General features: G+C 53.8%; 1 protein-coding gene across 2 annotated transcripts; it reads right to left on the bottom strand.

Annotated features, from left to right (window-relative positions):
- Positions 1-174: 174 nt before the first annotated feature.
- LOC120393439 (oxysterol binding protein) lies at positions 175-24,658 on the bottom strand. Of its 2 annotated transcripts, none has more exons than XM_039517996.1 (14): positions 24,324-24,658; positions 14,015-14,223; positions 10,021-10,271; positions 8,934-9,132; positions 8,247-8,349; positions 7,879-7,933; positions 7,330-7,461; positions 6,875-7,120; positions 6,526-6,646; positions 4,570-4,673; positions 4,186-4,281; positions 2,672-2,844; positions 2,115-2,335; positions 175-2,014 (listed from the first exon to the last, which is right to left on the bottom strand). In XM_039517996.1, exons 1-14 carry the CDS (start codon positions 24,641-24,643, stop codon positions 1,872-1,874), a joined length of 2,373 nt encoding a protein of 790 aa, XP_039373930.1. In that variant the 5' UTR covers positions 24,644-24,658; the 3' UTR covers positions 175-1,871. The 2 variants fall into 2 exon arrangements, with proteins under 2 accessions (XP_039373930.1, XP_039373931.1); XM_039517997.1 differs by lacking the exon at positions 24,324-24,658 and adding an exon at positions 24,185-24,273.
- Between the last annotated feature and the right edge of the window lie 1,976 nt (positions 24,659-26,634).

Below are 26,634 nucleotides of genomic sequence, written 5' to 3'. Positions count from 1 at the left end.
GGAAGAGGACTTTGAGACCAACATCCCGATTGCCAGCCCTCTGCAGGAGCAGCCAGCCAAAGAGATAGTCCCAAGCCGGGGACCAGTTCAGCCCCAGCAGGGCAGGTCCACATACCAACCCAGCGAGGAGCTGGTCTCCACAGTAAATCAGCTGGCAGTGACACCACACACCGCTGGGGCTTTCAGGTTTTTTTAATGTAGTTGTTTTCTTGGAAAAAAAAGAAAAAGAAAAGAAAAAACAGTAAGGCAAAAAACCCAAAACTAGAAGTGGAGGGATTTTTAATTTAAATCTACTAGTGTCCCTCCCATGGAAATAGAGGGCCCATGCCCCCTCTGTGCCTTCTCCTGTCCCAACGAGCAGGGTTCGGCTAGCACCGGGCTTGGCCTCATCTCACCGAGCTGGCGAGAGGGGACCCGCCCCGTCCAGCCAGCAGTCTAGGCACAGGCAGCACAAGCACTGCCCCCTCACCCTGTTGGCAGAGGCAGTGGAGTCGGGGGGAGGGGGGGGAGAAGAACCCAGAATGAAAGATACAAGGAAGGCACCTCAGCACGTGATTTTTCAGCCAGGGCTGCAGAGAGACACCCCTCTGATTTTGGGGCTGGCCTGATTCCTGGCCCTGCCTGACCCTCTCCCGCTATGGCAGCACCTCTGAACCTCAGGATCCGGCTCTGGCCGCTGTCAGTGCCTCTGTCCTCCCTGCTGGAAGGGGCAGGTGACTTTAAGGAGGAAGGGAGTGGCCAAGTGGAGCAGGAGGGATGCTAGCTCAAGTGGGCAGGGGCCTAGCTCAAAGCCAAGTATGGCTCTGGGCCCAAGCACCCCCTCCCCCTCTCCCCCAGGTCAGTGCTGTGCCTGAATGGCTGGGCGGGACCTCTGCGGAGCTTGGGTACTCACTGTGCAGGAGACATGAGATGGGGGTGTTACAAAAATGGGACCCACTTGTGAGGGAGTGGAAGAAGAGGGCAGAAATCAAACAAAATATTAGCTCTCTCTACATATATATAATATACAGATATATAACAGGAGCTCGCTTGGCCAGAGGGATGCTCCACCCCCACAGCAGCTCCTCGCCTTCCAGAGTGCACATGGGGAGGGGGAAGACGGTGGGGTGCGTTCCTCTTGGTGGGAGAGGAGTGGAGAGCAGAGGGGGTGGGGGTCTCATTGCCCATGGCCCTTTATGAAATCAGAAGCAAAGTTCAGCAGACTGCCCCAAAGAAGGGTTCTCAGAGATCAAGGCCAGTCACAGCCTCCGCCCCCGCTCCGGGATGTGGAAGGGGAGCTGCGCCTCTGCATTGCTTCCCGCAACATTCCTCTGTCTCCATGGGCACTCACCAGGCTCCCCCAGCCACTTGGGTGCCCCTAGCTCCCGCCTAAGGGAGGGGAGACTGACCCCTCCCCACCAAGATACGAGATACAGGATATCCCCAGCTCCCCCAAACAGCCCCCCCCATGGGAAGTACATTGGGAGGCTTCTGTTCTGACCCACATTCCCCTTGTCTAAGGGTGTTAGAAAAGGACTGGCCCCTGTTGACAGCTCCCGAGCTCTTCCCCCCACAGCTCCCGGAGGGGTTGGGCCGAGCTGGACAGATAGATGGCCGTGTAAGGGAGCTGGGGGACACAGCCATTGGGGCTCAGAGCGCCAGCCCTGGGGATCTAGACATCATCAACATCAGTGTCAATCAGCTAAGGCAACCCAGCCAATCACCGCCACTGGCTTTTGCTTGGGGTGATTGATTCGGAACGAGCGATTGGTTAAGACAGACAGACACTCGAGGAAAGCGCTAGGCAAGGAAGTCACATGATCGGCTGCTTCCCTTCAACCTCCATCCTCTTTCCTTCTCTTCCTCCTGCTGCTGATCCTGCCACTTCCAGCTCAGAAAATGTCCGGACACGAGCTCCAGTCCTGCTTCTCTTTGCTCTCCCAGTAGCCTCCTCGGTACACATGTGCCAACTCCTTTGTGACAGGGTCCTTCTTCCGCTCGAACCACAGAGCCTTGTAGGGGTCATAGGGAGTGCCTGGAGGTGGAAGGAAGATTTGTGAGAGGGGTCTCAGACACACCAGCAGTGCCTGTGGGGGAGGAGAGGGGCAGGGGCCAGGAGCCAACAGTCTCCTTACCGTCCTCTGTGGCCTTCATGGCCTCGGCCTCGCGCTTCTTGCGGGAGATGCGCTGCTTCTCCTCCAGCCGCTGCTTCTCGGCGTTGGCCTCATCCCAGCGCCCGTTCTCCATCAGCCTCTGGTCGGGCCGCAGCCGGCTATCGGTGGGGGCAGTGCCGCTCTCTGGGGCGTTGAGCGTCAGCGCCAGCTCGGAGAAGTAGTACATGTTCTCAGCGTTCTTCCTGTGCCGAGGGTGAGACATGGCAGTGGGACGGGATCCATGGAGATCCTGCTACCATGGCATCCTCCCTCCAGCCCTGCTGCCTGCTCCGCCAGTGGGGAAGGGTTTCCCCATCCCATAGGAATCCCCGATCTCTGCATTGGTTGCCAGTCCTCCCAGCAAAGGAGAAGTGGCTGCAAGTGAGGGGAGCTCCGTAGCCCCTATGGAGGGCAGAGATGGCAAGGCGTGAGCCGGCACCTGTGTATCAGACAGCCCAGAAGGAAGCTGGGGCTATGCTGGACCATCTAGCCCCGCACTGTGTCTCAGCCACGCCCCCAGCCCAGCAGCTCTCACTCACGGGAGGGGGTTCCTTTTCCACAGCAGGACCTGACTCTCCTCGGCTCTCTGCCGCCCCTCAGCACCGTTCTCCCCGCTGCCTGGCAGCACCTTGAAGCAGTCCATCTTCTCGTCCCAGGTGCCCAGCAGGATAAAGTGCACTTTCCCCGAGGGGTCTGTCACCTCCCCCGTCACCTGCCAGGATGGAGAGTACAAAGTGGGGCACTGGGTGCAGCGGTCTCCCCAGCCACCCAGCACAGCAGCAGAGATGAGGGAGCTCCCATGTGAGCCTCTAGTGCAGAGGTGGGCAAACTACGGCCCACGGGCCACATCCATCCCACGGGACCCTCCTGCCCGACCCCTGAGCTCCTGCTCCGGGACGCTAGCCTCCGGCCCCTCCCCCACTGTTCCCCTTCCCCCACAGCATCAACGTGCCACGCCACCGGTGCAATGCTCTGGGCAGCCGGGCAGCGCAGCTGCAGAGCCGTGGCCTGACCCGGTTCTCTGTGCTGCATGGTGGCATGGCTGGCTCCAGCCACAGCCGCCAGCCACCGATGCACCAGGCAGCACAGTAAGGGGGTGGGGGTGCTGGATAGAAGGCAGGGGAGTTTGAGGTGGTGGTCAGGGATGTGGATAGGGGTCGGGGCGGTCATACGGCGGGGAACGGGGGGGGGGGTTGAATGGGTGCAGGGGGCAGTCAGGAAGGAGGATGGGTTTGTTTGGAGGAGCGGGGGGCAATCAGGGGCAGGGGTATCAGGGGCAGTCAGGGAGAGGAGGTGGTTGGATGGGGGCAGGGGTCCCCTGGGGGGCATTCGGGAATGAGAGGAAGGGTTGGATGGGGCATCAGGGGGCAGTCAGGGGTGGGGATTCCAGGGGCAGGCAGGGGACAGGGAGGTTGGATGGGGCAGGAATCCTGGGGGCAAGAAGCAGGGGCAGGGGCCAGGCCACGCCTTGCTGTTTGGGGAGGCTGTGCCGCCCTCCATACAATTTCTGAAACCCGATGAGACCCTCAGGCCAAAAAGTTTGCCTGCCCCTGCTCTAGTGCCACTCCCAGGAGCCAAAGGAAGCAGCCAGAATTCACCATATTCCACCTCCCTCCTCCTCATTAAGCCATCATTCCACTCAGGAGTTGACCAGATTCCTCGCCCCAGTCCCACTGCTCCCTCCACAAATTCCCCAGAGCCCAACCACCCCCGGCCCTGTTATCTCAGCACTCCCATGATCCCAGAGCAACAGCAAGTTGGGATCGGAGCTGAGCCCCAACACCAGGGCTGGCCGGGCAGGTCACTCCCCAGAGGTGGCTGCCATGTCATACACCATGTGCTGTCTTCTCCCTCAGCTGCCATGGGGCAGCAGCTTACACAGGTCCTTTCCCATCTTGCCTCCCTCTCTGCCCCACAGCACCTGGCCCTTTTATTCTCTCCCCTCCTCTATCCCCCAAGCCCCTGTACTGCACTGCCCTGGTGAGCACTGCACCCTGCTCAGGGGTGGGGAAGGAGACTCAGGATGAGGATGAGCCATGAGTCCCCCTCTTACCTTTCTGGCCACGTCCCGGGAGAAGTAGCTGTAAGGAACAAACTTGAGATTGCACTTGTCGCCCGTCTTGTGATTGATGATTTCGATCTCGCCGGACTGTGGGGGAGAAAGGTTTGGGTTAGCTAAGCTCAGCGGCACTCACAATGCACTTTCAAAGCCCCCACCCCCATGGTAGTGATGAGGAAACTGAGCCACGGCTGTTAGGTGCCTAGCCCAAGTCATATGGCTGGGAATAGAACGCAGGGGTCCTGGCTCCCACTGCTGCTGTATGACCCGCTCCTGTTCTTGCTTGCCCCTGGGGCCACTGCAGGGCTGGGAACAGAACCCAGGAGTCCTGCCTCCTACTGCTGCCACGTGAACACATTCCCAAACCCGCCTGCTCACCTGGTCTATCCACAGTTTGCCCACTATGATGTTGTGTACCGTGGTGGTCACCTTCTTCCATGTGTAGTGATTGCCGGAGGAGTGGAAGATGCAGTGGATGGTACCTAGAGACGGGGAGGTGGAGGTTGGAACAGCCGTTAGCAGACTTCCCCTCCGTGCTGGGACAGGACAAACTCCACCCGCCCACGCCACAGAAGCACTAAAAAATGGGGGAAGGGAATGGCCAGTCTAACCCAATGGCTGCCTTACAACACTGCAGACAGCACACACCTGCGCCCATCCAGGCTTCCCGCCCATCTCCAGAAGAGCCCCAACGCAACATGAACCCAACTTCACCCAGCCCAAACACTTAACAGTAACCCAATCTGCTTTTATCTGACAGTCACACACGCCAAGCAATTAGGAAGCACTGAGCTGGCTGTATGGGGAGCTCCTGGCTACTCCAGCCCCAACCTCTCCCAGCAGGGGGCGCTGTCGGGACGGAGGCGCGGGGGCACACTGGATTTGAGGATGTCCCTGCAGGAGCCAGAACACTGCTGGGTTCATTCGTTTTCCAATCTCTTTGGAGGTGACCGACTGCATTCACACAGCGGCACGTCTTTATTTTGGTGGTTTCAGCCGGATGTGTGTATTTGCCATTATGGCGAACACAGTTTCTGGACAGACGCTCATGCCATGTACCAATTCCAGGAAGCAGCACACAAGGAGCAGCCAGAGGGCTGAAGGACAGGTCCCAGAGCGTGTCCGATTTCTTACACAAGGGGTACAAAAGAGCAAGACGCTCTCCAGCAAATACTGCAGATGCCTATTTCTCAACAGCTTATAAGCTTTCCAGACTTCCAATTGTACAACCAATCCCCCACCACTCTGGAGTTACCGTCCAATTGACTAGAACTCCCTCAGACCCAGGATATTCACTGTTCCTTTCACCAGCAAAGAAACTCAGACAATGTGGCCTAGTGGATATGGCTGAGAGTCAGGGGACCTGGATTCTACTCTCAGCTAATGTTCCCTCTAATTTTTTACATCCATGTGCAGAATGAAGTTTGTTGTGTGCACCAATATGGAGGTGATATGTGGCAGGGGTGGGGCCGAGGGGTTTGGAGCATGGGAGGGGGCTCAGGGCTGCGGCAGAGGGTTGGGGAGCGGGGAAGTGAGGGCTTTGGCTGGGGCTGCAGGCTCCAGGGTGCGGCCAGGGATGAGGGGTTCAGGGTGCAGGCTCAGGGCTGGGGCAGAGGGTTGAGGTGTGGGGGGGGGGGTGAGGGCTCTGGCTGGTGGTGAGGCCAGGGATGAGGAGTTTGGGGTGCAGGCTGCCTTGGGGCTGCGGCAGGGAGAGAGAGGACTCCCCCCAGCCTCTCGCTGCAGCAGCTTGGGGCTGTGGGAGGGGTGCCTCTCCCTAGCCTGCTGCGTGGCTGCATAGCTTAGAGGGAACTTAGCTCCCAGCTGTGCCCCAGCCGGCTGGGTGACCTTGGACAAGTTACGTTCCCTCTCTGTACCTCAGTTTCCACTCTGTAAAATAGGGGTCATGACCCTGATCTCTATGGCTGAAAAGCTCTAGGTAGACTAGGGTTATAAACGTCACCTTAGCTGTGGGGCTGGGGTTGGCCTGCTGCAGTAGCACTTGCTTCGTGCTTTCCAAGCTCCCCACCAGCTCAGGCCATTTCCATTATAGAAACTGAGGCACCGCAGCTGGGTGGCTCACCCAAGATCACTCTGCAAAGCAGTGGCGGAGTGGGAATGGATCCCAGGAATCTCTCTCTTCAATGCATGTTCCTGTGATGGGCTGGGGCAGCATCTTCACCGCACTCTACCATCCTCCTTCCTGGGCAGCTGACAACACTACAGGAGGGGCTGGAGACCCTAGCTGGCATACAGGGTACAGCAAGGGGAGCAGAGATGGGAACCCTCACCCCTCCCTACTGCCTAGCAGTGGGGGTGCTGGTGGCCAGGACTCACCGAGGGGCATGATGGAGATGTATTTGCCACGGAACTTGCTGGTGATTTTGATCTCCTGGCGAAGCGTCCAGCCGTGCTTGGAGTGAGCATGGTGGGCGGCAGCGGGAGGGTGGTGGCTTACCTGGGAGAGATAAGGGAGAGGATGAGACAGTCACCAAGGGACCTGTGCCATCGTTTGTCACTCCCAAGCCCAGCCCCTCGCTTTCCCTAAGAGAGGGGTGTGGGGATCTGAAGTGGGGTAGGCAGGGATGGCAGCGCTAGGAGCTTCAGCTGGAGGAGATCTCTAAGGAGCCCCCTCACAGACGGCAGGGCAGCCTGGTTTGCTCTCTAGGGCAGAGGCAGTTCACACCTGCTCGCAGAGGGAGCGGTAGCCGTTCTCCTCCAGCCGGTCCAGCTCGAAGGTCTCCCCCAGGAGAGGGTTGAATGGCTTGCTGGTGCGGAAGACGGTGGTAGAATAAGAGGAGACGGTGAAGGCGGCCACGTAGCAGAGCTGCTCCAGGGAGCTCTCGCACTTGGCTGCTCGGTCCAGAAGCTCATGGTACTCCAGGTCCTCGGTGAGGCGCTGCAGCATGGACAGAGGCTCGTTGAAGTTCACCTGGGAGCAGGAGAGAGGAGTCAGAGACAAGGGATGAGCCCAGGACCATGGCTGCTCAGGGAGCCCTGGCACTGGGAACCCAACAATCTTAGATCAATGGGGCTCATCAACGTGCAGCCCCATTCCCAGCTGTTCCACAGAAATCTGGAGGTCATCCTCTTTCAAAGAGCTAGCCCCCGAGCGGCCCCCCCGCAGGCTGGGGGACTCACCGGCATGGGGATCTTGGAGAGCTCCTTCCCAATGCAGTTCTTCATGATGCTCCACAGGTTGAGGCTGTAGTTCGGCTTGTTGGGAATCCGAGTTCTCTTCTCCTTTTTGGTGTCCTCCAGCTGATGTTTGTACTGAGGGCAAGACATGGGCAAGACCATACTGGGATGACCAAGGGAAAGCCAGTCTGCAGACCTCGACTGCCTCCCTCCCTCCATGTCCTTCTCTATTCTCCAGCCTCCTTCCATGCAGCTTCCTATGCCTGGAACACCCTCCTTGACCCAGCCCACCAGATCTCCTCCCACTCCACTCCCAGAAGGCCTAGTTCTTCCCCACTTAGCTTTCATGCACTCCCATACACACGGGCCTGCCTGTTTAGGCTAAGCTTGTCAGGCCCTTGGCTTCATGCCTGCTTAAAGCACCCAGCAAGCCTAAGTCACCAGTGCCAGGAACATTCCTTGGGATAGCTGCCCATGCCCCCAGACAGCCTCTCTCTCTCCGGGGGCTTCCATCAGCAAAAAAGACTGTGCCTGCCCCGGGCACAGAACTACCTGCTCATCAAGGCTGATGTCACTGCTGGCACCGCTGATGTTGCTGCCGGTGCGTCTGCAGGAAGTAGAGAAAACAAGTCAGCACGTTGCACCCCTCAATGCCCTCCCTCCCCCAAGCCAGAGGCTTTTCTCAATCTGAGGCGCATTGGAGAGCAGAGGAATGGTACAGGACATGGCAGGGAGGTGGAGAGGCCCATGCCATGCCGATAGCTACCCCTCTTCATCACAGGAACCTAGAGTATGGTGCTTACCAGCAGAAGCAGATCTACATGATCATCCACAGGCGTACGCGTAGGGAAGGGGCATCCTCCCTGCTAGGCAGAGGAACAAGGAGAACGATGCCCGAGACTCAGCCCGAGATCACTCACTTGTGGCCCATGCTCTCCGGCATGGTGATGATCTCCGGTGCATCGAAGAACTCATTATCGTCATCTTCATCACTCAGGTCTCCTTTCCCTGGGCAGCATTCATCTGCAAGAGGGAATGGTGGCAAGCTATACATAAGAGTCCTCAGTCTCCATCTGCCTGGAGCCCAGCAGGAGGCATCATGGGAAGCAAGGCAGTAGTGCTGGCTGTGTGGGGTGGCTCCTGGCTATTCCAGTCGTAGCACCCTCTGCTTGGAGAAGCTAGAAGGAGCAGGGCATGAGTGCTGGCTATAGGAGAGCTCCTGGCTATTTGAGTCCAGACCCTTCCCAGCAAGGGGAGCTGTATGGAGCAAGGAAGGAGTGTTGGCTGTCACAGAAGCTCCCAGCTATTCCAGCTGCAGCCTCTCCCACCAGACCAGAGGGCACTGTTGGGAGCGGGGAAGCAGTGCTGCCCTGGGGTGAGCTCCCAGCTACTTCAGTCCTGATCTCTTCCAGCAGGAGCAGGGCAGGAGCGCTTGCTGTTGCAGAAGCTCCTGGCTACTCCAGTCCCAGCCTCTCTCAGTAGGGGGAGCTCTAGAAGGGAATAGTGCATAACAATGGAGAGTGGAGGGAGAGCTCCTTGCATCACCCAGCAAGAGCAATAGCAGACTGCTGCAATGCAACCTTGGGGAAGGAGCTTTGCCCTCTGACCTTTAGCAGAGCCCCCGCCTTGGGGGGCGCTGGCTGGCAGCACAGTGGCCCCTCGGAAGGCTCTCTCTAGATGATTGTGCTGCTTGGCCAGCTGCTCCAGGGTCTCCTCCAGTCTGATGCGCTGGTCTCGCTCGTACTGAAGGGACTTCTGCCACTTCTTGCTGTGCGTCTGTGCCAGCATCAGGAAGTCTCGGCAGGCCTGCAAGGAAAAGCACAGGTCACTGCCACAGCTCTGCACTCCACCCTGCCCCAGGAGCGCTGTGTTAGGCTTAGCGGGGTCTGTTCAGCATGCGTACGTAGTCTCCAGATGCCTCTTATTCCCACTAGGGGCAATGCTGCCCTCTTGTGGTCAAACAAGAGCTGCAGGGGAATTTTCATGCCACTGGCAGTGTCCCAGCCATCACCCCAGCTCAAGCGTCCAGCAGCCACCCAGACAATAAGTCTTTTGGCCTGTCAAGACATCATCTTCCTTGTGAGCCCCTCTGTGCTGAGGTTCTGAGGACTAGAGGCAGCTCTGAGGAGAGTGACTCCCTGGCAAGTGCACAGCAGTTTACAAAGCTGAGACAACAGGCAGAGAAGTGGAAGGGGCTCCCAGCTGAAGGCTCTGTCGTCCCAGTCATTTGAGTGAGCATAGATCCCCATTTCCCTCACAGCCGCAGCTCCCTTTTGGGGACCGGCGCACATTGGGAACCTCCCCCACCCCCAGCGATACATCCTGTAATCAGGTTCCCCATCTCCCTCTGGCACTCGGGGAGTGACACCTCAACCCTCAATAGCCAGATGAGCGATCGCTGAACAACGCCCGCACAGGCCTCTCAGAAAAATCACTGTGTGAGCTGGAACCTGTAGGTTGCCTGTACTGACTTACATAGGACAATACATCTGCCCTCTGCTCCAGAGATCGCCTTCATTGCAATAGTGATCAGGGCCTTATTGCGTCACACAGGCCACAGCTGCTTGCCCCACACAGCATATGATCTAGCATGCAAAGTTCTGCACTGATCCGAGAGGCCTCTCTGATCTGGAGCAGCGCATGCCGGGGCGTGTAATCCCTGCAGCTCCACCCCCCACCGCTGGCCACACTCACATTGATCATGGCGTTGGAGGTGATGCGGAAGAGCGTGGCTCGCTCGTTGACCTGCTTGATCTTCTCGTTGCTCTCGGCGGGCAGCTTGAGGGTCTCCAGCTCGCTGAGGGAGCGCTGCAGTGCCGTGCCGTGCTTGGCAATCAGGTCGTTGCATGTGCTCAGGTCCTCCACTTTGCTGGACAGGGTGCGCAGTGTGTTCTGCAGCTCCGTCTTGTCCGTCTGTGATACAGACTCTTCGTTATCCGACTCATCTGGGGGGTGGGAGGGGTATCAAGGACAAGCCACGTCACATCCAGCCAGGAAGGGATACTCAGCGCCAACTGGCCACGTGTGTTACCAAACCCTCCCCTGAGACCCAGGGGTGGCTCTAGGTATTTTGCTGCCCCAAGCACGGTGGGCAGACTGCCTTCGACGGCTTGCCTGTGGGAGGCCCCCGGTCCCGCAGATTCAGCGGCACACCTGCGGGAGGTCCACCAAAGCCACGGGACCAGCGGACCCTCTACAGGCGTGCCGCCGAAGGCAGCCTGCCTGCCGCCCTCGCGGCGACCGGCAGAGCGCCCCCCCGTGGCTTGCCGCCCCAGGCACGCGCTTGGCGTGCTGGTGCCTGGAGCCACCCCTGCTGAGACCAAACCCTCCCTTGCTCCTCAGACACTGTCAGCACTTCCTACATTCTGTCTCCACAAAGTGATGGTAGTGGATTGGACAGCTCAGGGGAAATGGTGCCTCATCCTATCCAATCCAGCTGGAGGTCAGTAATGATTGACAGCAGCTATCATCCAATGGCTGCTCAGGTTGGAATTGTACCACCCAACCCCTGGCTGGGGTCAGCAGTGGGACTGACCATAGGACCTCTGGTTCTCAAAACATAAGCCGCTCCTGCCTGGACTAAAAAAGACAGCTCTGTTAGCCACGGCTCCATCTGTGACCTGGCCAGCACTGGTGGGCACAGAGTGGCTGTGGGTTACAGAACCACTGCTAGTGACCCATGCTGGCAGCTGGGCTCCCGCACTGCAATCTACATAAGCCACATCACAAAACTCCAGCTAGTGCTCAAGGGAGCAGCCCAATCGCTTGGCAAGAATTATTACACCTATGCTCCGTGCCAGCTACCAATGTGTCTCAGTTCCTGGTTCTACCCTTGGAGCAGATTGGGCGCTGCCTTTTCCACTCAGGTGACATCTCAGCAGCTGAAGTGCTGGAGCCCTGGTTGAACTGTTAGGGCAGAGCTTTAACAGACAGTGGCTTTTGAGCTTTCTTCCTTGGCCGAACAGCATATGTCTGCTGACCCCAGGCAGCTGAGAAGGAGCATGGATTGGAATTAAAGAGGGAGGGCATTTTTACTCCAGAGAGGTTATTTATTGTGCCCCCCCTCTCTTTCAAAACAGAATCTGAAATGATTATTCTAAAGCCGGGATAAAATTAATGGGCAGGGCTGTTCACTGCATAAGTGGCTCCAAGAAGTCTATGTGAAGACACTATCAGAACAGATCAAGCCAGGAAATCTTAAGGGAAAGCTCTGATCTGACCATGTGGCTGGGAGTCCTGGCATATGAGGTGTGTGTTCAACAGCAAGAGAGCCAACACTACAGTATATATTAGAACTCAGGAATACCAGAGCCCCAAATCCTGGAATTCGCAGACAGAGAAGGCGGAGATAATGCTAAGTCTTGATTACTGTCAGAGTCAATAAAGACATGACAGCTGATCTTTTAGTGGTCTACGTTGTCCTGAAACCCACCCACCCCCCCCCAAAACCCGAGGTCCAGAAATCCCAAGCAGGCCAATGCAGAGCTACATTAAATAATTTTATTAGGGTCGCTCCCAAAGGCACCACTCAGGAGTGACACCTCATTGTGCTGGCAGCTGTACATACTGTCCCAACCAGATATAGCTAATCACTTGCTATGTCCATACAGGCTAATCTGGAAAAGGTCTAGAGCAGGGGTGGCCAACGTGAGCCTGAGAAGGAGCCAGAGTTTAGTAACATACATTGCCAAAGAGCCCCAGTAATACGTCAGCAGCCCCACAGCAGCTCCCCTGCGCCCCCTCCCCCCGGCTCCCAGCGCCTCCCGCCCACTGGCAGCTCCACTGATCAGCACCTCCCCCTCCCTCCCCATCAGCTGTTGCGTGGGGTGGTATGCAGGAGACTGGGGGGCAGGAGCAAGGGCAAGGCAGGCTAAGGGGAGGGGGCAGGAAGGGGTGGAGTGGGGGCAGGGCCTGTGGCAGAGCCAGGGGTTGAGCAGTGAGCACCTCCCAGGCACGTTGGAAAGTTGGTGCCTGTAGCTCCAACCCTGGAGTTGGTACCTATACAAGGAGCCGCATATTAACTTCTGAAGAGCCACATGTGGCTCCGGAACCACACATTGGCCACACCAGGTCTAGAAAAATTGGGATATTCTCCCCCCCCCCATCTCAAAACTGCAAGTAACCTTTCATTTTCCAGACCTGTTCCATCATTTGTTCTATATTACATGGTGCAAAAGTGACAGCTGCTGTTCAAGCAGCGGTCAGAGGAGACCTGGCATTTTTGTATTAAAGGAGATAACAGCTGACACTATTAGAGAGGTTCAGAGACCATCAGGGAATTCTCACATTGGACCTGAAGTACTGCTCACTGAAAAATGCAGATCTCACTCCCAACAGTAAAGCTAGAAAACCAATCCGCTTGGTGCTAATGTCTATTTCTAAGCAGAAAGGCGAAGAACTCAGATTGTCAAACACAAAATTCAGTCCCTGGGGATGGCCGGACACCTTCCAATGGCGCTGATTTCACTTTCCCGAACATTCCAACTGCGGCTGCCTGAGTGTGGAGAGATCTTTATGCGCATTCATGCCACAACCTCAGACAGCACGAGGCGGTAGCTGAGCCACAGTCAGACCCCCCGTGTTCCCATGGGAAATAAAATTCAGTGGAGCTAAACATATCAGTCCAGGGGGAAGAAAGGCCTCAAATGCCTCTTGCTGCAGAACACAGCAGCTTAGACGTGGGACTGGGAGCCAGGCAGATTTGTGACACAGACAAACAGGATGTAGTTTTGGAGCTACAGATCTACCAGAGATTGAACAGCCTACTGGGTAAAGCAGAGTCCATCTGCCCTTTATACTAAAGCAAGCTGGAAGGCAACAAGCCCCCAGGCCGTGTGTTGCCATGGGGCACTGGGTACGCAGTTCAGCGGGCCCTGAGCAGTGACTGGACAATCATAGGCTTGGTGCCGGGCAAGGCTGGAGACGCGTGGTCCTTGCCCCGAGGAGCTGAGACTCTAAATAGGATGGAACGAAACATGCCAGGAATCCCAACTGGGCGACGAGTAAAACTCTATTGATCGCCAGGCTACACGTCACATCTCTAAAATGGAAAGGTGATTGGTATCTCGGGGTGAAGCATGTGGTGCTGCTTTCAGATGCAAGGTTCTAATCACCTGCAGCTCTCAAGAGAACTCTGAGCTGGAAGCCACAGGAGCGGGGAGATACAATTACTTAAGGGGCTCAGATCCCCCCTCTTGACACACAGCACTCCACCCTGAGACCCCAAGCCCCATCTAGGAGAGCACTCCCAGCCCTGAGAGGAAGGGAATTCAGTCTTTGGGCAGGTCTACACTAAGAGCGGGGGTCGAACTAGGGTACGCAAGTTCAGCTACGTGAATAGCGTAGCTGAATTCGAAGTACCCTAGTTCGAACTACTCACCCGTCCAGACGCCGCGGAATCGAAGTCCGCGGCTCCAAGGTCGACTCCGCCACCGCCTTTTGCAGTGGTGGAGTACCGGAGTCGACCGCGGCGCTTCCGGAGTTCGAACTATCGCGTCCAGATTAGACGCGATAGTTCGAACTCCGAGAAGTCGAACTCACCGCGTCAACCCGTCTGGTAAGTGTAGACTAGCCCTTTGTGTTCACTCATTCCTAGTTTCCCCTGTGTCCTCTGTACTGCACCACCACTGGGTCCCTCCCTCCTCTTCCATGGAGCTCCCTCGGAGAAACCGCGCATGACACCCCTTACCCGATTCAGCGAGCATCTTGACAGCCCTGGCCTTGGCCAGCTCCAGGGCTGTGACCCAGCGCTGCCGCTCCACCTCCGAGCTGGCCTTCAAGTGGTAGGTCTGTGCCCCACCGTTGGAGATGATGAAGTTGCAGGAGTCCTCCACAGTGATGTTGGCTGTGGCTAGGTTAATGGTCCCACGACAGGTGTGACGCATCTCCGCTTTTGATCTGCGATTATGGTGGAGAAGGGTGGGGAACCAAGGAAAACAATGGGTAACCCAAGTCAACACTGAGAGGGGCATCACAGAACCAGATTGCTGGCATGTAAAATTAAGACGGTCATAGAGGAGTTTTTAAACTAAGGGCTCAGGGAAAGCCGACAGGTGTGCTGGTGGGGGTGTGGTTCTATATGTGAAAGAAAGCATAGATTGAAATATAGTAAAAATCCTAAATGAATCAAACTGTACTACAGAATCTCTATGGATAGAAATTCCATGTTTGACTACTCAGAGTATAGCAGTAGGAATAAACTACTGACCATGTGACCAGGATGGTGACAGTGCTTGTGAAATGCTCAGGGAAATTAGAGAGGCTGCAAAAAAACAGAAAACCTAATAATAATTGGGGATTTCAACTATCCCTGTATTGACTGGGAACATGTCACCCAAGGATGGGATGCAGAGATAAAATTTCTAAACACTATAAATGACTGCTTCTTGGAGCAGCTAGCCCTGGAACCCACAGGAGGCAGGGTGGTGGGGGGGCGGGAGGGGAAGGCAATTCTTGATTTAGTCCTAAATGGAGCACAGGATCTGGTTCAAGAGGTGAACATAGCTGAACCACTAGGTAATAGCAACATGGTGCAATTAAATTTAACTTCCTTGTAGGGGGAAAAATACCAAAAAAGACAAACCACAGTAACATTTCACTTCAAAAAGAGAACTACACAAAAATAAGGAAGATCGTTAAATGGGTATTAAAAGGAACAGTCACAAGAGTGAAATGCCTGCACGCTGCATGAAAACTTCTTAAAAACACCACAATAGAGGCTCAAACTATATGTATACCCCAAACAATAGAAACAGTGAGAGGACCAAACAAAAAAATGCCACCTTGGCTAAACAACAGTAAAAAAGTCAGTTAGAGACAAAAAGACACCTTTTAAAAATTGGAAGTCAAATCCTTCTGAGGAAAAACAGGAAGGAACAATCTCTGGCAAGTCAAGTGTAAAAGTATAGACAGGCTAAATAAAGAATTTGAAGAACAATTAGCAGAAGATTCAAAAACTAACAGCAACTTTTTTTTTTTTTAAAGTACATCAGAAGCAGGAATCCTGTCAGTCTCTCGGGCCACTGGATGATCGAGGTGCTAAAGAACCATTCAAAGAAGACAAGGCTGTTGCAGAGAAGCTAAATGAATTATTTGCAGCAGTCTTCCCTGGAGAGTATGAGAAGGAGATTCCCACACCTAAGCCATAACTGTGGTATGTAACTTAAATCACTTCAATCAGCCTCTGTTCCAGATGACTGAAAGATAGCTAATATAATACTGATTTTTAAAAAGCTTCAGAAGCAGTCCTGGCAATTATAGGCCACCAAGCCTAAACTTCAGTACCAGGCAAATTTGCTGAAACTATAGTAAAGAACAAAATTATTAGACACATAGACGAACACAATATGTTGGGGAAGAATCAACATGGCTTCTGTAAAGGAAATCATGCCTCACCAATCTATTAAACTTCTTTGATGGGGGGTCAAACATGAGAACAAGGGTGATCTGGTGGATACAGTGTATTTGGATTTTCACCAAGTCATTGACAAGGTCCCTCTCCAAAGACTCCTAAGCAAGCCAAGCAGTCATGAGATAAGAGGGAAGGTCCTCTCATGGATCAGTAACTGGTTAAAAGATAGGAAACAAAGGGTGGGAATAAATTATCAGTTTTTACACTGGAGAGAGGGAAACAGTGGGTTCTCCCAGGGATTTGTACTGAGACCAGAGCTGTTCAACATATTCATAAATGATCTGGGGGAAAAAGGGTAAACAGTGAGGTGGCAAAGTTTGCAGACAATAACAAATTATTCAAGCTGGTTAAGTACAAAGCTGACTGTGAAGAGTTACAAAGGGATCTCACAAAACTGGGCGGGTGGGTAACAAAATGGCAAATGAATTTCAATGTAGGTAAATCAAACTAATGCACACTGGAAAATATAATCCCAACTATACATACAAAACAATGGGGTCTAGATTAGTGTTCGCACTTAAAAAAAAAAAATCTTGGAGTTATTGTGGGTAGTTCTCTGAAACCATCTACTCAATGTGCACCAGCAGTCAAAAAAAGCTAACAATTTTAGGAACCATTAGGAAAGGGCTGGATAGCAAGACAGAAAATACCATGGATTTATATAGTGACATTATATGTCCACGCCTTGAATAAAGCGTGCAGGTCTGGTCACCTCTTCTCAAAAAAGATAGATTAGAATTGGAAAAAGTACAGAGAAAGGCAACAAAAATGACTAAGGGTCTGGAACAACTTCCATATGAGGAGAGATTAAAAAGACACGGGCTGTTCAGCTTGGGAAAGAGAGGACTAAGAGGGGAGATGATAGAGGTCTATAAAATCGTGAATGGTGTGGAGAAAGTGAATAAGGAAGTATTATTTATTCCTTCACATAACTCAACAACCGAGGTCACCCAATGAAATAAACAGGCAGCAGATTTAAAACAAACAAAAGAAAGTATTTCTTCACACAATGCACAGTCAACCTGTGGAACTTTTTGCCAAGGGACGTTGTGATGGCCAAAAGCATAACTCGGTTCAAGAAGAATTAGATAAGTTCCTGGAGGATAGGACCACCAATGGCTACTAGCTGAGATAGCTAAGGACACAACCCCATGGTATGGGTGTCTCAAGCCTTTGACTGCCAGCAGCTGGGACTGTATGGTTCACTTGTTAATTGCACTGTTCTGTTCATCCCATCTGAAGCATCTGGTGCCAGCCACTAGTGGCAGACAGGATAGTGGTCTAGCTGGATCATTGGTCTAACCCAATATAGCTGTTCTTATGGCATGGCATGGCATCATCTCAGCATCCCCCTGTTCCCCCAGCATCCCATCCTCTTTCCTAGACAGAACTCTGGAATCAGCCAGAGGGGTGGTTGTGGAGTGCCGGGCATCCCATATGCTGCCTGTTTATTCTGATTTGAGCTGCTTGCTATGTGGACATTTAGCCAGATCTCTTCCCTGCCAGCTTTCACTGCATATGGCAAGCTGCAGAGGCATTTCTCTCCGCCTCTCATGCCACCCCCCACATTGGCAGTGGCTCCCAGTTTGTTCTATTAATGGGTCAGGCCAATCCCCTTTTAAGGGTCTGGGTGGGGAGGCTTTTCTATGCTCATGTGTTCTCTAGACTGGCAGGCATTTCTATTAATAGGGCAAGATCTTGAACTTCATAGAACTGCCTGGTAATTTAGCCTAGCCAGCCGCACACTAGGCAGGCCAGATGGCTGGGGATTTTATGTTCACTGCTGGGACTCGGCCAGACTGGCTAGCTTTTGGGGGTGTTAACCCCCAGGTGGATGTGGCTTCACAGAGTTCACACCAACAGCCTTTGCTCCCAAAGTAAATATTAACCAAGCGGACTAGTGAATTTCCTGGCTAGCCACGTCACACTCTGCTGTCAACATGCCCAGTAATGCACAGAGCGGAGCACGCACAGAACACCCACCACTCAGAAGGAAATTCCAGAGCTGGCCAGGGGAGATGTCCCTGCTAGATCCTGTCCTTTGATCTCACTTATTGGGCAATAGTGATGGGAAGAGAAAGGCCCCCAAATAGCCATGGCAGAATTAGCATGGCTGGAAGGGTGGGTCCTCTCTTGCTGCCCCTTAAGGTCAAGAGGTCTCCTCCCCCCCCAACAAACACACAGATAAGTTGAGCCAGCAGGGGACATCACTTTTGGCAAGTACACACAGCCTCCCTGCCCTGACAGTCAGGTGAGCTCTTCACCAGCCAATCTAATTATTCAGGCTGCAACCTTTCCCTCCCCCACCCCAGCTCAGGATGAGTTCGAAGTTCCCACTGTATCGCTGTGGTACAATGCAGGGCCATCTCCCTGTCTGCATAACCAAGCAACACCTAGGCAGCCAAGGGCTGGCGCACACCCACACTTTCCCCCTGGCTTTGGCAGCTTGGGGCTGGCACACCAACGAAGCTGCTGTAGGTCACCCTCTTGGAGAAGCGGGAGAAGGCAACATGGGGGTGAGCTGCTTTATCTCAGGGGCTGCCACTTTTCCTGAGTACTCCCTAAACCCTGGAAATCTTTGCTGGAGAGTATCAGACAAGGAGGCTGGGGGAGGGGAACTATGCATTCTCCCCTCCCACACTACCAGCCCTGTAACATGAGCTTGTGTTGCCAGCTATTCTTACCCTCCAGGCTCTAGTTACTCCATGAATAATACAGGGCTAGCTAGAGGAGAACAGCTAACAAGCAGCCACCCCACCATGGGTTCAGCCAGGCTGGGCGTGTCACTTTAAACAGTTTATGATCAAGATGCCTGCCTGACAACTCCTGAACCATTTGTCTGGGACTTTTCTGAGATGCCACAGGCCTGGCATCAAGGGTGGGGAGGAAAGTCACCACCTTCTGCAGATTTAAGATTTCATTTATTTATGAAATGAAGTTTCTAGCCCTTAAGGTTGGGAAGAAAATCCTCCCAACATGACCAAAAGCAGGGCTACCTTCCTGAGGCTGCAGCTTCTCTGCTTATGGCTTTCCTGAGCATCAGCAGAGTGACATTAACAAGACGCTGGTCAGTTTCATAGCTGCCATTCCGAGCCCTCTGGAACACAGTGAGGGTCTCAAGAATCTCGCTCAGCTACTTGCACTTACATCACCATCTGAGCACCTCACAATCCAACATCCCTACTACACCCTGGAGAAGCTGGGCAGTGCCACTGTGACATCTGTAAAATAGGGACACACACAGACTAGTGACTTGCTCCAGGTCACATAGGGAGCCTGTGGTAGACCCAGGATTTGAACCTACATCTCTCAAGTGTCTGGCTAGTACGGTGACCACTGAACTATCCTTCTCCCTTATGCTGCTGCTGGGGAAAGATATGAGCAGAAGCCAGGCCCTGTGGCAGGCACTCAGGAGGATCCAATGCAGTAAAGAAGCAGACTGGTCCACACCTAAATATTACATCGATCTAGCTATGTCACTCAAGGCTGTGAAGTTTCATGCCGAGTGCTGTAGTCAGGTCGCCCTAACCTTCTGGGGTAGATGCAGCTAGGCGAATAGAAGAATTCTTCCATGGACCTAGTTGCCACCTCTAGGGGATGTGAATTACCTACCTCAAAGGAAACCCTCCCTCTAGAGTCCAGTGCTACAGTGGTAGGGTGGCCATATTTCTTAAAGTAAAAACACGACAGCCAGGGCTCGCCAGAACTTCCCCCGCCCTTCTCCCATGCACAGAGCTTGCCCGAGCGGTCCCCAGTCCCCCTCCCCAGAGCCGCCCTCCCCACGCCACCAGGGGCTGACCTGCCAAGCCCTGTGCCACCAGCTGCCGGGCTGAGCTCAGTGCCGCCTGCAGCTGGGGCTGACCTGCTGAGTTCTGCGCAGCCTGGGAGGTCAGCTCTGAAGGCAGCGCTGCCCACCAGCAGCAAATTTCTCCACTGCTGCTGGCCGGTTACACTGCCTTCAGCTGACCCCCGGGCAGCAGCTGCCACTCTCCGCTCTGCCTTGCAGCTGGAACAAATGCCCAGTGTTGGTGAAAAAGGGGACTGCCCCAGCCAAAATGGGACATATGGTCACCCTATACAGTGGCGTAGCTACAGCTGCAAAGCCCCCTCTACAGTACAGTGCTACAGTGGGGTAGCCACAGCTGGAGCATGTGTAGTGTACCCATAGCCCCATACAGCCACACTCACAGCAGCTAGGAGGATGGGGTAGGGGCAGTTTTACTTTCGCTGAGAGCCCAACAGATGGCAGGAAAAAAACCCTTCTCCCTCCCAGTAGCCAAAGTGGCAGGGGTGGGGCTTCAAGCTTGTCAGACATCTACTTGCCAGGGGCAGATATGAAGGAGCCCTCATCAAGCATGGGGTGGGGCTGGGTTTGGCAGGAGGAACCATCCCCTCCCTCTCTCTCCAATCTTCTAGGCCTCTGATAAAGCTTTTAACCTTTGTGCAGGCTCTGGGGCTCAGATGTCAGCTACAGACAGGGTGTGCAAAATAGTTTTGCTCTACCTGCAGATATTTACCATGCAGGTGGGAATGAAATTACTTCCTGGCTGCCCAATGCAAAGCCAGGTCAAATGGGAGATGCCCAGCAAACCCTGAGGCGCTACAAGCAGTAATGCGAACAATTCAGGAAGGAATGCCCTCCGGGGCGGTAGTGACTCAAGGCCCCAGTGGGGTGGTGGATACCAGGCTACACAACGTGCTGAAGTAAGCAGCCCTGGTGATTAAAATCTTATCACACTCCCCACCCCAACCTGGGCATGTTGGCCAATTCCAATTCACAGGACTGGGTAAAGTGATGCCTGAGTCCAATCTAAACACCACTTTGAGATCCTTCAGGGCAGATGAGACTGGAGAAAGATTTCAGTGGATTTTTATAGAAGGCTCTAACGTGCTCACCCTGGTAGAGGAGAGCAGTCCTTATTCCCACCCCAGCACCTCGGAGGGCCCAGGGCACAGAATCCCTCCATCACACACAGTGGCACTTTGGTACCCACAATCAGCCAGACTGATCAGCACTGTTACACAAGGAGCAGGCTGGAGCTGCCTCAGAGCTCCAACACTCCTGCACTGTCCAAAAGTCAGATGGGGCAGGAGGTGCACATGGCCCCTCTGGCTGTGTGGGCAATGTCCTTGATGCCCCACTCACCCAAACTAGGGAGGACAGAGAGGTTGCCTTCCACTTCCCTCCTGGCACAAGTCACTGCAGGGCTGTACTGACCACACATCCCCTGAGCTTACACCTCACTGATCCATGCACTTGGAACAATAAATATTTTGTTAAAAGCTCAGATTAGTCCCTGAAGGGGGAAGGAACCCAGGAGACATGTTATGGACCAACCGCTATTCAGGGGGCTGCTGCGTATAGCCTGTGATTCTGGGTAGAGTGTTAACCAAGGGCATGCAAGGCAATGTACGATGGGCTGCAAGGGGCTTAGGGTTAGCAGCTGCCAGTGCTACTTATAGGTCACTAGCTCAGTGTGTGTGTGTAACCCAGTTTAGGTAAGGAAACACGGTGCCATCTCCCAGTTTGGGGAAGGGGAATTAGGGGCTGGCAGCAGGAGGGTTTGCCAGCAGCTCCGGATGCCCCAAAACTGAGCCGAACAAGGGAATGTGAATGATGTCTGCTCAATGCTCTACCTGCCAAACAGCGGAGCGGTGCTGAGCAAGCGCCGAGACTCAGAGTTGGCCTCCTGCCCCTGCAGTTTCCTGACGGGCACCAGCCACCAACCAAAGGAACAAAGGAGTCCCCCTCCCGCTACTTCACCAAATTTTGGGGGCTCTGCTCAGCCAGCTGGGCCTCAGAGGGAATATCAGGAAGAGATGGCCTCAGTACATAGGGGTTATTACTGAGTGAGAGAGGAGGAGAGTGCAGATGGGGCATCTGTAGCAGCATTGTTCCAAAGAAGGGATAACATGGGGGAATCTCTCTGCTAAGTGAGGGGAAATTCTGGCCCTGCCAGTAGCTCAGTGAGGAGGAGGGGGGTGACTCCAAGCAAGAGGGAACCCCAGTCTCTGAAATAACTAAGGAACCTTTTGTTCAGCAAGCCCAGTTAGGGTGAGTGAATAGGGCAGCCCTGTACTCAGTGGCCTTGGCTGGGGAGGACGGGGGGATGGGAGATCTTTATCCAGCAAGAGTTTGGGCAGGGGTCTCTCTACCTAAGAATCCCAGCACTCTGCATGCTCATTGCTTTTCATGGAAAAGAACGTCCCCAGGACAAAAGACATCTCTCTTGCCGGGGGTATCTTTAGCAGCTGAGGAACCCAGAGGGGTCTCTCCCTGGGACAGGGCTGAGCCAGTTATCTAGCAATTTCATTAGTAGATCTCAAAGTGCTTTACAAAGGTGGTCAGTATCATTACCCACATTTTACTGATGGGGGAAACAGATAGGAATTGATTTGCCCAAGGTGGCCCAGCAGAGTTGGGTATAGAACCTAGGTCTCCTGAGTCCCAGTCCAGTGCATTATCCACTAAGCAACACTGTGCTGCTTGTAGCTGGAATAGCTCAGCAACCTGTCACTCTGGGTTTGGATGGGGGAGGGTGGCGGTCCCAGGGAATTATTGGAGTGACCGGCCCTGGTCACACCCATATCTATAACAGACCAGCAGCCCATTGTGCTGGGTGGGGATATGGAAGGGTTTGCCTCTCCCTTGCGGGGGGGGGGAGGAGGACAGGGGAGCGACTTTCCATGTCCAAATACCTATAGTAGATGAGGAGTCTGCTGCTCTGCTTGCTCCTGTGTTTGTAGTAGCTAAGGAACCAACTGGTCTGGATGGGTGTCTCCTTCCACAGATGCTCAGGAGGTAGGGTCATGGTATTTCTATTAGCTAGAAGCTATTTGCCTAGAAGACGGGATGGGAGTAGATCTCCCCCACAGGAGCCTCAGTGAGATTTTCCAGTGCCAGTGTTAACTGAAAAGCCTGTAGCTACCAAGGGATGGGGATGGGATGGAATCTCCTGGAAGAGGATCTATTTGCTGGAATTTGTAACAAGGATAGAGGGGGTTTCAGGTTAGGTATCCCAGTAAATGATGAGCCCACTGCTTTGGTGGGTAAGGATAGGAACTGCCAAACTGGATCAGGTCCAAGGTCCATCTAGTCCCATACTCTGTCTCAGCCAGTGGCCAGCACACAGTAAGATGTAAGAACGCTGCCATGACAGGAGAGGGATAATCTGTCTCTTACTTTAGGCCTCCTTTCGTCCTAATAAATTTCAGGCTTAAGCCAATCTTTAATATCCCTTCCAAAAATCTTTAATTAATCTGGATGTTCTTGACCTCCACATAGCTGTCCAATCCCTTTTTGAATTTTGCTAAAGTCTGAACCTCGATGACTTCATGTGGCGGTGAGTTCCACAGGCTAATACCACACTGGTGCAAAAAAAGTATCGCCTTTGAATGTCCCTTGGTCTAGGGTTAGGAGACAGGGAGAGCAGAAGCTCCCGATTTCCCTTTCTCAAAACCAGTCATCATTTTATAGACTTTTACCATGACCCTTCTCATTCATCTTCTTTCTAAAGTAGCAATCCCAGTCTTTTTAATCTCTCTGCCTGAAAGAGTTATCCTTTGATCATTTTCATCACCTTTCTCTGAATTCCCTCTAGTTCTGCTATTCTCTCTCTCTCTCTCTACAGGGGTCTTGCTGTACAGGAAGATCCCTGATATTTACAACAACCTTGGAACCTGTTGCTCTTGGGAAACGCTCTCTGTAGGGGTGGCCACCAGCGACTGTAACTGAGGAGCTCATTGCAAATGTGGGGGGGGGGAGGTACCTGTAGCAGCTGAGAAGCCCACTGTTCAGGGCATAAGCAAGGAGTTTCTCTCTCTTTCCCTAGGGGTTTTGAACCTTCATCACATGTGGGGGCAGGGACCCTGCTATCTGTTGGTCTACATACTTATCTGGCCCATCTTCACCACACCCTTGCAAGGCAGGGTAATATTATTTGTAGTTTACAGATGAGGCACAGAACATTTGGCTTCCCCAAGGTCACACATGGAGTCTGTAGCACACCAGAGAATTAAATGACCCAATCCAGTCCTTTAACTACAAGAACATCCTTCCTTGTGAGAGGCAGAAAGAGAGCAATCACTATCTGAGTTAATGTATAAACCTTTTGATGCGAGGACAGGAGCTGAGCCCTCCAATGCTCCTTTGGGAGAATGTGAAATGGGCTCTTCCCAGCAGGCTCTAAACATGAAGGGGGTTACAGAGCAAGAGTTACAGTACTCAAGGAATCCATTGCTCTGGGTGGGAAAAGGAGCCTCTTTGTTGGGACATCCCAGGCCCGGAGATTTGTCAGTGTGAGGAAAGGATGGGATCTATAATAGCTGCAGGGCTAAATCACTCTCCCTAGGGTGGGGTCCCAATCGGAGGCAGTCCCCAGCACAGTGGGTGCCGTGACCTGTAGTAGCTTTTGCGGGGAGGGGGCTCAGGCCGGGGGCGGGGCTCACCTGTAGTAGCTCAGCAGCCCGTTGCTATGGGGCAGGAGGGCTCAGGCCGGGGGCGGGGCTCACCTGTAGTAGCTCAGCAGCCCGTTGCTATGGGGCAGGAGGGCTGGGGGGAGGGGCTCAGGCCGGGGGCGGGGCTCACCTGTAGTAGCTCAGCAGCCCGTTGCTCAGCACGAACCAGCGCCGCTGATACCCTTTGATGTAATTGGTCCATTTGAAGAGCCAACCCTCGCGGGCCGACCCGGAAGCGGAGCTGCCCGACCCGGAAGTGGCTGTCACCCCGCCCGGGCCCGCTCCAACGGGGCAGCCGGGCCCGCCGCCGCCGCCTGGGCCCGGCGAGGGGAGCGGGGTGTTCGGTCCGGGCCCGGAGCCTCCGCTGCCTCCTGCGGCCGGTGCCGAGGGTCCGGGCGCCGCCGCTGGGCCTGGCCCGGGCCCCGGCCCCGCCGCCCGCAGCTCCGACATCTCGCGCCGCGTCCGAGAGCTCGTCGCGCCGCCGCCCGGAGCCCAAGTGCCCTGCCCCCTCCTCCCTCCGTGCGCTGCGCCGTCACCCGCCCCGCGCGCTGTCCATTGGCGGCACCACCCCTCTCCGGGGGCAGGAGTCCCGCCCACCATTGCCGCGGCCCCGCCCGTACGCTCCCATTGGCCTAGCGGCCTCTGCTGGGCGGGTCCTGGCAGCCTATTGGCTGGTGTTAGCCGTCAGTGCCATCCCATTGGCCTCGCCATTACCCCTTCTCATTGGCTGTTTTGCCTGTTTGTCGCTATCTGCATCCAATGGGGAGATAGGGCGGGATAAGCTAACATCACCGTAGAGCCGAGAAGTTATTGGTTGCGGGCGGTGCTGATGAGGCAACGCCACACGCTGAGAGGTGATTCATTCTGCGTCTGATTGGCTGGGTAGGCTCCAGTGGGCGGGGTCTCCATCAGCTTAATGTCAGGATTGGCTGATTACAAACGAAGCAGCAGGACTAATGGACGTGTCCAAGCCAGGGTATCGGTAACCTCTGACCTATGACCCCGAGTCATTCTCACCCTGGGATGCCAATCTCTGATCCTTGACTTGTCCCCAGGGCCAGGGCCCCAGCATGCCCCACCGGTGTCCCCATCTGCTAGGACTGGACCCTTTGATGCCCTAAGTCACAGCTGGGCAAATGGGCCCAGGATGGCAACAGACTCGGCCAATGTCACATGGCTGCCTGTGGCAGAGCCAGGAACGGATCCCCACTGTCCCAATCAAATCCCCACAGACACCAAGGGTCCTAAACCACCATCTGAAAAGGTGGCATAGGAGTAGATTGAAGCTAGGCTGCTCCCCCACCCCTGCATGGATTTGTCCCACCAAGCTGTTCCACATCAGGGGAAATCCACACAGACCTTGGCCAAATGGTTGACCATAAATTAGAGGCGGAAAGTAGGAGACATGGAGGGCCAGGAAAAGAGAGCATGACAGGAGGGTATATTCTGCTTGTCACGACCAAAATACAAGGAAGTTCAAGATAAGGATTTCCCTATCAGCACTGAGAAAAGACTGTCCCCTGAAGAGCAATGAAGGGGAAAAAAAGCATAATTGTGTGGAAAAGATGGCAAATGCACCACTGTCATGTAACGCTTCACCTTACCACCCAGTCAGGATTGGACAATGACTAATGGATGCAGAAAATAATAATATAGGGCTTTTCATCAATAGATGCCAAAGCACCTCAAAATCTTTAATGTATTTCTCCTGCAAACAGCCCTGAGAGGCAGGACAGTGCTATTATCTCAGGGTTTTTTTGCATATTGGGAACTGAGGCACAGAGACTTCCCCAAGATCACAGAGGAAGTCAGCATCATATGTCAACATATACAAAGTAAATATCCTTAAATCACACTTTAAGAAGTTCTCAAGCAGCATTTTGCTTACTTTGCCCATCTGCACATTTTGATTATTATTGATGGTAATATGTTTCATCAGTTTGTCTGTGTAACAGTGAAATCAATGTTTACTGACATTTCCTGATAAAAATCTTATCCTTCCAAGCCTCCTTTAAGATCAAACCCCAAATACACCATGAAGCCCCCTTCCAGTCAGATGCCATGCAGGGAGTGTGCCATCACACACTCTCAACTGAGAAGATGGGATTAGAAACAGCAGAAGAGAATTGTGTCTGATTAGTTGATGCTGATACCAGATCACAGCATTCTTAACACAAATAATGAAGGATTTGGTATATTGTACATATTGGCATTGCATCTTTAAGGTGCACCTTGATTTCTTCAGACAATCACCACTTGATCTGCAGCAACTGTGAGGAGTTGTTACTAAGTAAGAGAGGCCCAGATCCTGACAAGTATTTAGGCACCTCACACCCACTGAAATCAGTGGGAGTTAGGCACCTCAGTACCTTTGAGGATCTTAGCCCAAGCCAGTAACTAGGTGGTTGCCTAATTAATTACATACACTGGATACTCTCACT

This window comes from Mauremys reevesii, unplaced genomic scaffold (genome assembly GCF_016161935.1).
Source record: "Mauremys reevesii isolate NIE-2019 unplaced genomic scaffold, ASM1616193v1 Contig2, whole genome shotgun sequence".
NCBI classification, from domain to species: Eukaryota; Metazoa; Chordata; order Testudines; family Geoemydidae; genus Mauremys; species Mauremys reevesii.
Note: the sequence above shows the minus strand (reverse complement) of the source record. Positions and strands in the feature narration are given on the sequence as shown.